This window comes from Salmo trutta, chromosome 20 (assembly GCF_901001165.1).
Source record: "Salmo trutta chromosome 20, fSalTru1.1, whole genome shotgun sequence".
NCBI lineage: Eukaryota > Metazoa > Chordata > Actinopteri > Salmoniformes > Salmonidae > Salmo > Salmo trutta.
This window is the reverse complement of record NC_042976.1, coordinates 1,507,515-1,517,444: the sequence shown is the minus strand read 5'-3', so window position 1 is coordinate 1,517,444 and position 9,930 is coordinate 1,507,515. Positions and strand designations below refer to the sequence as shown.

At 43.0% G+C, this 9,930-nt stretch overlaps 1 protein-coding gene and 1 non-coding gene across 2 annotated transcripts; one reads left to right on the top strand and one right to left on the bottom strand.

Moving 5' to 3' along the window:
• Window positions 1-632: 632 nt before the first annotated feature.
• hce2l2 (high choriolytic enzyme 2-like 2) lies at window positions 633-9,713 on the top strand. Its single transcript, XM_029702000.1, has 9 exons — window positions 633-911; window positions 1,019-1,061; window positions 1,138-1,203; window positions 5,535-5,687; window positions 6,746-6,863; window positions 8,514-8,692; window positions 8,780-8,861; window positions 9,123-9,250; window positions 9,604-9,713. The coding sequence occupies exons 1-9, from the start codon at window positions 837-839 to the stop codon at window positions 9,618-9,620; spliced, it is 861 nt and encodes a 286-aa protein (XP_029557860.1). The 5' UTR covers window positions 633-836; the 3' UTR covers window positions 9,621-9,713.
• Window positions 9,714-9,741: 28 nt separating this feature from the next.
• On the bottom strand, window positions 9,742-9,816 carry trnaa-cgc (transfer RNA alanine (anticodon CGC)). Its single transcript has one exon. It is a non-coding gene; the product is annotated as a tRNA-Ala (tRNA).
• Window positions 9,817-9,930: the final 114 nt, after the last annotated feature.

The following is a 9,930-nucleotide window of genomic DNA, read 5'->3' as shown; positions in this document are numbered from 1 at the left end:
ATGTTGTAAAGAACAAACCTCTATGAACAAACCTCTATGTTGTAAAGAACAAACCTCTATGAACAAACCTCTATGTTGTAAAGAACAAACCTCTATGTTGTAAAGAACAAACTTCTATGAACAAACCTCTATGTTGTAAAGAACAAACCTCTATGTTGTAAAGAACAAACCTCTATGTTGTAAAGAACAAACCTCTATGTTGTAAAGAACAAACCTCTATGTTGTAAAGAACAAACCTCTATGTTGTAAAGAACAAACTTCTATGTTGTGAAGAACAAACCAATGAGTGTTTCCACTACAGCACCAATACAAACATCTAATTTCAGCTAATTATCACCTAATGCATATTATGAACCGGGTCGTTCGAGCCCTGGATGTTGATTGGGTGAAAGCTGTAGTACAGTATATGAGACAATATGCCACGGGTTATGTTTACCGCTCTAATTACGATAGTAACCAGTTTTATAATACCAATAATGTTTCTCTGGGATTTGTGGTATATGGTCAATATACTACAGCTAAGGCACTCCAGCCCTTAACCGTGGTATATTGGTCATATACCACAACCCCCACTGGCCTTGTTGCTTAAATATAACACTCCAAAGCTGAAGTTGTTATCATTATGTAGACAGACATGACGCTACAGTGCTGAATGATGTTGATGTTTACGAGGTATATCCCACCAAAACCAGGAATACCCGTAATTATGTTAAACAGCAGGTTGAAGGCTCTACAATTAGGATGTAAAACACGACGATGCCGACTTTCTAAAGTCATCATAAGAAGCTGCTGTATATAAGGCTGATGCCAGCAGTACTCAACATTTGCTGATTCCCATGATGGACTTGACTGTGACTTCCCTGCTGTCCATGGTGGTTTACATCTGTTGTACCTGGGCCATACCTGCTCAGGTAAACACTAGTGCAATTTAAACCTGTTGTAGCCAAACTGTTTAATGTTTTATTTTTTTTATTTTTTTTTATATAAAAGTAAAGTTATATTTCTCTGTATTTTGTAGAGTACCTCAGTGAGCTCCAAAAGGTTCCCCAAAAGTTATTCAGGTAAAAAAACACACAATATTACTCAACATTTCATAGTACAAGAATAACACGATTATTAACATCTTCTATGTTTCAGATGATCACATTCTACGCAGTGAGATGACAGCAATGGATCAAATCATAGAGGCCAATGAGTTCCAAGGTAAGGAAACCCTTCATCTTTTAGCTCTAGGTCTATAGCCCTACACTAGGCAAAAACACAGTGCTGTGGATTCACAACCTGTCTCAGTGGACTAATCACATGACTGGTGACGCGACTCACTTCCTCATTGTCCCCGTACCACTGTACTGTTTGTCGCTACTTGGCTACCTGCCAAACGTTTTACTCTTGATAACTATTTCAATCGAACTCTGTATTTAATAAGTTTACCAGAGGTGAGGAGGAAGTTGGAAAACCCAGAATCTTTCTAGAGCTCCTATTTTTGGAGAAGCAATGGCGGAAGCATTGTACGATTTACATTTTAGTCATTTAGCAGACGCTCTTATCCAGAGCGACTTACAGTAGTGAATGCATACATTTCATTTCATGCATTTTTTTTTGTACTGGCCCCCCATGGGAATCAAACCCACAACCCTGGCGTTGCAAACACCATGCTCTACCAACTGAGCCACAGGGAAGGCCGTGTAGAGACCTGTGAGTCTGTAGAGTCACATTTGATGAGATTGAGGGGACGATGGGGTGTGAAAAGGGCCAAAATTGGAAATTAACAGCAGTTTATAGTTGGAGTGTGATTCACAAGCAAGGATGGTTTTTTTGGGTGGGGGGTGACCCATTTGCGCTCTCGAAGATGGTAAAGGACGAACTGGTTTGAGTGACCAGGAACTGTATGATGCTGATTTCACGTGTGTCAAAAGCGTAAAAAGAGAATGTTCTGTGGCTCGACAAGATTGGAGACGTATGATGTGGAAAGCTATGATTTTCAGATTAGGGCACCGGTTAAAGGTGTCTCTCTCTGGCATCTCGTCGGACATGGAGGCTGTGTGGTTTTAGGGATAACATTCGGGCAGTGGTAGACGTACGTCGATTGAATTAAATGATCGACAGAAAGAAGGAGCAAAACCTTTCAGTTTTACCGTTTTGATGAAATAGTTCTCTCCGAATGTATATAAAACTTGTATTACGTGAGATATGCAGTGAGACGATATGTACAGAAGCCGCTGCAGTGTTACAATTGTAAAAAAAAAAAGGTTGGACAACTGGCAAGTGTTTGTTGAAAGAATAAATCCTGCAGAAGTTGAAAAGTCTTGAAGCATGTCGTTCCCGGACGGATGAAGGAGGTTACAGTAGATTGGATCAGGGATATCAGAGCAGCTCACAGATCACTGCACCTGTACGTAGCCCATCTATAATTTAGCCCAAACAACTACCTCCTCCCCTACTGTATTTATTTATTTTGCTCCTTTGCCCCCCATTATTTCTATTTCTACTTTGCACTTTCTTCCACTGCAAATATACCATTCCAGTGTTTTACTTGCTATATTGTATTTACTTTGCCCACCAAGGCCTTTTTTGCCTTTACCTCTCTTATCTCACCTCATTTGCTCACATTGTATATAGACTTATTTTTCTACTGTATTATTGACTGTATGTTTGTTTTACTCCATGTGTAACTCTGTGTTGTTGTATGTGTCGCACTGCTTTGCTTTATCTTGGCCAGGTCGCAATTGTAAATGAGAACTTGTTCTCAACTTGCCTCCCTGGTTAAATAAAGGTGAAATAAATAAAAGAAAAATATCCAGCAGGTCTCCTATGTGGAGGCATTGAAAATAGCTGGAGTAGAGATGAGATGGCAGTGGATGTCCCACAGTCTGCAGTGGATGTCCCACAGGAGAAGGATCCAGACACACTAACAGTGAAGAAGGTGGACTTTGTGATAAATTGCACTAGTCAATCATTGTGAAGGTGACAAAGAGATTTCTGGATCTCCGGGACTTTACAGCATTAATGTTACAGGGAGCACCCAGGTTCCTGAGTGAAGAGTACATTTTTTATTATAATTGTTTCTTACATTTTCGGGTCAGTTATTAAGAGAATATAGATGGGTCGTGACCGGCCTCGAACTCCAGTACAGTAGGGGGCAGTGTATGCACCTGTTAGTTGGTTGTGGTCCACCAATTAAAAAACTCGAAGAACAAGGATGTTCAGCAACATCTTAGTTTTAATCCAGACATTTTATCTGGACAAAAATCTGTAGGACCTCCTCCTGCAAAAAAAAATATTAAAAAATAGTAGTGTATGACCTCACTAATGCTCTTGTGGCTGAATGGAAGGAAGTCCCCTCAGCAATGTTCCATCATCTACTGGAAAGCCGTCCCAGAAGAGTGGAGGCTGTTATAGCAGCAATGTTCCAACATCTAGTGGAAAGCCTTCCCAGAAGAGTGGAGGCTGTTATAGCAGCAATGTTCCAACATCTAGTGGAAAGCCTTCCCAGAAGAGTGGAGGCTGTTATAGCAGCAATGTTCCAACATCTAGTGGAAAGCCTTCCCAGAAGAGTGGAGGCTGTTATAGCAGCAATGTTCCAACATCTAGTGGAAAGCCTTCCCAGAAGAGTGGAGGCTGTTATAGCAGCAATGTTCCAACATCTAGTGGAAAGCCTTCCCAGAAGAGTGGAGGCTGTTATAGCAGCAATGTTCCAACATCTAGTGGAAAGCCTTCCCAGAAGAGTGGAGGCTGTTATAGCAGCAAAGGGGGACCAACTCCATATTAATGACTTCCCAGAAGAGTGGAGGCTGTTATAGCAGCAAGGGGGGGACCAACTCCATATTAATGCCTACATCACTGTGATGCTCCAGGTACTATGGAACGGCTGGCTAGTGTTGGTTACATCACTGTGATACTCAGCCTGGTCTGTTGATATCCCTCTAGGGGTGTGGGGTCTATACTCAGCCTGGTCTGTTGATATCCCTCTAGTGGTGTGGGGTCTATACTCAGCCTGGTCTGTTGATATCCCTCTAGTGGTGTGGGGTCTATACTCAGCCTGGTCTGTTGATATCCCTCTAGTGGTGTGGGGTCTATACTCAGCCTGGTCTGTTGATATCCCTCTAGTGGTGTGGGGTCTATACTCAGCCTGGTCTGTTGATATCCCTCTAGTGGTGTGGGGTCTATACTCAGCCTGGTCTGTTGATATCCCTCTAGTGGTGTGGGGTCTATACTCAGCCTGGTCTGTTGATATCCCTCTAGTGGTGTGGGGTCTATACTCAGCCTGGTCTGTTGATATCCCTCTAGGGGTGTGGGGTCTATACTCAGCCTGGTCTGTTGATATCCCTCTAGTGGTGTGGGGTCTATACTCAGCCTGGTCTGTTGATATCCCTCTAGTGGTGTGGGGTCTATACTCAGCCTGGTCTGTTGATATCCCTCTAGGGGTGTGGGGTCTATACTCAGGCTGGCCTGTTGATATCCCTCTAGTGGTGTGGGGTCTATACTCAGCCTGGTCTGTTGATATCCCTCTAGTGGTGTGGGGTCTATACTCAGCCTGGTCTGTTGATATCCCTCTAGTGGTGTGGGGTCTATACTCAGCCTGGTCTGTTGATATCCCTCTAGTGGTGTGGGGTCTATACTCAGCCTGGTCTGTTGAGATCCCTCTAGTGGTGTGGGGTCTATACTCAGCCTGGTCTGTTGATATCCCTCTAGTGGTGTGGGGTCTATACTCAGCCTGGTCTGTTGATATCCCTCTAGTGGTGTGGGGTCTATACTCAGCCTGGTCTGTTGATATCCCTCTAGTGGTGTGGGGTCTATACTCAGCCTGGTCTGTTGATATCCCTCTAGTGGTGTGGGGTCTATACTCAGCCTGGTCTGTTGATATCCCTCTAGTGGTGTGGGGTCTATACTCAGCCTGGTCTGTTGATATCCCTCTAGGGGTGTGGGGTCTATACTCAGCCTGGTCTGTTGATATCCCTCTAGTGGTGTGGGGTCTATACTCAGCCTGGTCTGTTGATATCCCTCTAGTGGTGTGGGGTCTATACTCAGCCTGGTCTGTTGATATCCCTCTAGTGGTGTGGGGTCTATACTCAGCCTGGTCTGTTGATATCCCTCTAGTGGTGTGGGGTCTATACTCAGCCTGGTCTGTTGATATCCCTCTAGTGGTGTGGGGTCTATACTCAGCCTGGTCTGTTGATATCCCTCTAGTGGTGTGGGGTCTATACTCAGCCTGGTCTGTTGAGATCCCTCTAGTGGTGTGAGAGCTGTGCTTTGGCAATGTGGGTGGGGTTATATCCTGCCTGGTTTGCCGGGGCCACAGGGTCCCCCGTCTCCCCCCCCTCTCAGCCTCCAGTATTTATGCTGCAATAGTCTATGTGCTGGGGGGCTATGGTCAGTCTGTCCCATCTGGTGTAATTCTCAGTGCATTCAGAAAGTATTCAGACCCCTTGACTTTTCCCACATTTTGTTACGTGACAGCCTTATTCTAATATGTATACAACACCTGTATGGATGGCTCCTATGTACCCTTGTTGTGTTGTCTCTGCCATCCTTAGCTGCCCAGCATCCAGACGGCACTAGTTTCAGGGATGGAGATATTGCTGTGACTTCCGGGAGGCGCTCTAAGGTCTGTTTCGCACGCAGCTGTCTGTGGTCCAAGTCAGTGGACGGACATGTCTACGTTGCATACAGGCTGTCGTTGGACTACAGTAAGTTACTTGTAGGCTACATAGCGATGTTTCAGAGTGCTGTTGGTCCTGTACCTTTCCACTAATATGTTATGTGTATATATATAGTTGAAGTCTGAAGTTTACATACACCTCAGCCAAATACATTGAAACTCAGTTTTTCACAATTCCTGATATTTAATCCTAGCAAAAATGTCCTGTCTTAGGTCAGTTAGGATCACCACTTTATTTTAAGAATAAAGTGAATGTTTCGGGTAGCCTTCCACAAGCTTTTTGTCCCCTATGTCACACACAACTTATTGTGGGAAGCTTGTGGAAGGCTACCCGAAACCTTTGACCCAAGTTAAACAATTTAAAGGCAATTCTACCAAATACTAATTGAGTGTATGTAAACTTTTGACCCACTGGGAATGTGATGAAAGAAATAAAATTGAAATAAATCATTCTCTCTACTATTCTGACATTTCACATTCTTAAAATAAAGTGGTGATCCTAACTGACCTAAGACAGGGAATTTTTACTAGGATTAAATGTCAGGAATTGTGAAAAACTGAGTTTAAATGTATTTGGCTGAGGTGTATGTAAACTTCCGACTTCAACTGTATGTATATATACTATATGTGTAACGATCGTCTGAAAGAGGGGACCAAGATGCAGCGTGGTAAGTGGTCATAATTATATTTAATGAAACACTTTAAAACAAACAAGAAAACGAAAGCCAACAGTTCTGTCAGGTGAACACACACAAGACAGAAAACAACTACCCACAAAACCCCAAAGGAAAACAGGCTGCCTAAGTATGGCTCCCAATCAGCAACAACGATATACAGCTGTCCCTGATTGAGAGCCATACCAGGCCAAAAACAAAGAAACAAAAAAAACATAGAAAAAAGGACATAGAATGCCCACCCAAATCACACCCTGACCAAACCTAAATAGAGACATAAAAAGGCTCTCTCAGGTCAGGGTGTGACAATATGGGCTGGTGGAGGGGAAAACATCACACAATAGTAACATTTCGTTGACTGATTGAACCTCTTCTTCTTGAATGTGTTTCTCTCATCCCTTTCCCTCCACAGGTGATCTGGATCAGAGGATAATTAGGTCTGGTATGGAGAACGTGGAGAGAGGTACCTGCGTGCGTTTTGTTCCGTGGACACATCAAAGGGACTACCTGGATATCCAGTCTAAGTCAGGGTGAGAGAGAAACCGATTTGTACTGTGTTGATTAGTTTGTCTGATTCCATTGTTGTGTCCCAAATGATACCTTATTCCCTGTGTAGTGCACTACTTTAGACCAGGGCTCATAGCACACTACTTCTGACCTCTGTAGGGGAAACATGATACAGTGTAACACTATAGAGGAAACATGATGCAGTGTAACACTGTAGAGGAAACATGATACAGTGTATCACTATGTACAGGAAACATGATGCAGTGTATCACTGTGTAGAGGAAACATGATGCAGTGTATCACTGTGTAGAGGAAACATGATGCAGTGTATCACTGTGTAGAGGAAACATGATGCAGTGTATCACTGTGTAGAGGAAACATGATGCAGTGTATCACTGTGTAGAGGAAACATGACGCAGTGTAACACTGTAGAGGAAACATGATGCAGTGTATCACTGTAGAGGAAACATGATACAGTGTAACACTAGAGGAAACATGATGCAGTGTATCACTGTGTAGAGAAAACATGATGCAGTGTATCACTGTGTACAGGAAACATGATGCAGTGTATCACTGTAGAGGAAACATGATGCAGTGTATCACTGTAGAGGAAACATGACACAGTGTAACACTGTAGAGGAAACACGATGCAGTGTAACACTGTAGAGGAAACATGATGCAGTGTATCACTGTAGAGGAAACATGATACAGTGTAACACTGTGTAGAGAAAACATGATGCAGTGTATCACTGTAGAGGAAACATGATGCAGTGTATCACTGTAGAGGAAACATGATGCAGTGTATCACTGTGTAGAGAAAACATGATGCAGTGTATCACTGTGTACAGGAAACATGATGCAGTGTATCACTGTGTACAGGAAACATGATGCAGTGTATCACTGTAGAGGAAACATGACACAGTGTAACACTGTAGAGGAAACACGATGCAGTGTATCACTGTGTAGAGGAAACATGATGCAGTGTATTTCTGTAGAGGAAACATGATGCAGTGTAACACTGTAGAGGAAACATCTTCCCTGTGGCTCAGTTGGTAGAGCATGGTGTTTGCAACACCAGGGTTGTGGGTTTGATTCCCACGGGGGGCCAGCACAGAAAAAATAAAAAATAAATAAAATAAAAATGTATGAAATTGTATGAAATGTATGCATTCACTACTGTAAGTCACTCTGGATAAGAGTGTCTGCTAAATGACTAAAAAATGTAAAAAAAATAAATAATTATGCAGTGTAACACTGTAGAGGAAACATGATGCACTGTATCACTGTGGAGGAAACATGATGCAGTGTATCACTGTGTAGAGGAAACATGATGCAGTGTATCACTGTGTAGAGGAAACATGATGCAGTGTATCACTGTGTAGAGGAAACATGATGCAGTGTATCACTGTGTAGAGGAAACATGATGCAGTGTAACACTGTGTAGAGGAAACATGATGCAGTGTAACACTGTAGAGGAAACATGATACAGTGTATCACTGTAGAGGAAACATGATGCAATGTATCACTGTAGAGGAAACATGATGCAGTGTAACTATGTGTACAGGAAACATGATACAGTGTATCACTTTGTAGAGGAAACATGGTGTCATTACGGGCTCCCCTTGTCTCCCCTTTTATATCAGGAACTGTGTGTACTGTTGTTGTCGTTTTAGGTGTTGGTCGTACCTGGGGCAGCGTGGTGGCAGGCAGACTTTATCTCTACAGTCTCCTGCCTGTATGTTGTCTGGCGTGGCCTCCCATGAACTCATGCACGCCCTGGGCTTCGTGCACGAACATTCCCGTATCGACCGGGACAACTACGTCACTGTCCTGTGGGAGAACATTTGGAAAGGTGAGACGGACAGGCTGGCCTGGGGTCATTTTAATGTTGGTTTCGGGGGAATATTCAACCAACTGAAAATGTGTCGTCCGTCAACAGATCGAGTGCGGAACTTTGAGAAGTTCAAAACCAACTCTTTGAACGTTCCCTATGACTACGACTCCATCATGCACTTTGGAATGTATGTAACTAGGACACACACACACACAACACACCACACATAACACACAACACACAACACACACAACACACACACACCACACACAAACACACACAACACACAACACACACACCACACATCACACACACACAACACACACACACAACACACAACACAAACACAACACAAAACAACAACACAACAACAACACAACACAACACACTATTATCAGATGGAGTTATATGTGAAGAAAGCCTTATGATGGCGTTTGTGTAAATGCAGGTATTCCTATTCAGAAGATGGAGATCCTACCATCAAACCCAAGAGGAAGAACCAGAACATTCATCTGGGCCAGAAGACTGGTCTCAGTCAACTGGACAAAATGAAGATTAACAAACTCTATAAATGTGGTTGGTAGTTAACAATATTTCTGAGGCAAAGTTATTTTTTTTAAATTAGGTATTATTTTCTATTAACCCCCCCTCCATTTTGTATTTTGTTTTCAAAGGTTGTCAATATAGAACAAAGGTATAATCACTACATTTGTCATCTCTCTCTCTCTGTCTCTCTCTCTCTTTCTCTCTCTGTCTTCTCTCTCTCTCTCTCTCTCTCTCTCTGTCTTCTCTCTCTCTCTCTCTCTCTCTCTCTCTGTCTTCTCTGTCTTCTCTCTCTCTCTCTGTCTCCTCTCTGTCTTCTCTCTCTGTCTTCTCTCTCTCTCTCTCTCTCTCTCTCTCTCTCTCTCTCTCTCTCTCTCTCTCGACAGAAACCCTGGAGGATTAGAAAAATCCAAACAGTGAAACATAATCATTTACATTTTAGTCATTTAGCAGACGCTCTTATCCAGAGCGACTTACAGTAGTGAATGCATACATTTCATTAAAAAAAAATTTCTCTCCGTACTGGGCCCCCGTGGGAATCGAACCCACAACCCTGGCGTTGCGAACACCATGCTCTACCAACTGAGCCACACGGGACCACCACCATAATCTACTGAATACAATCTCTGGTGTCCAGATAATGGAAGCATTTTAAATAAAGATTGATTGACAACTTAGTTGCAGTTGCTCTTCTGTATTTCTGTGTAAACACA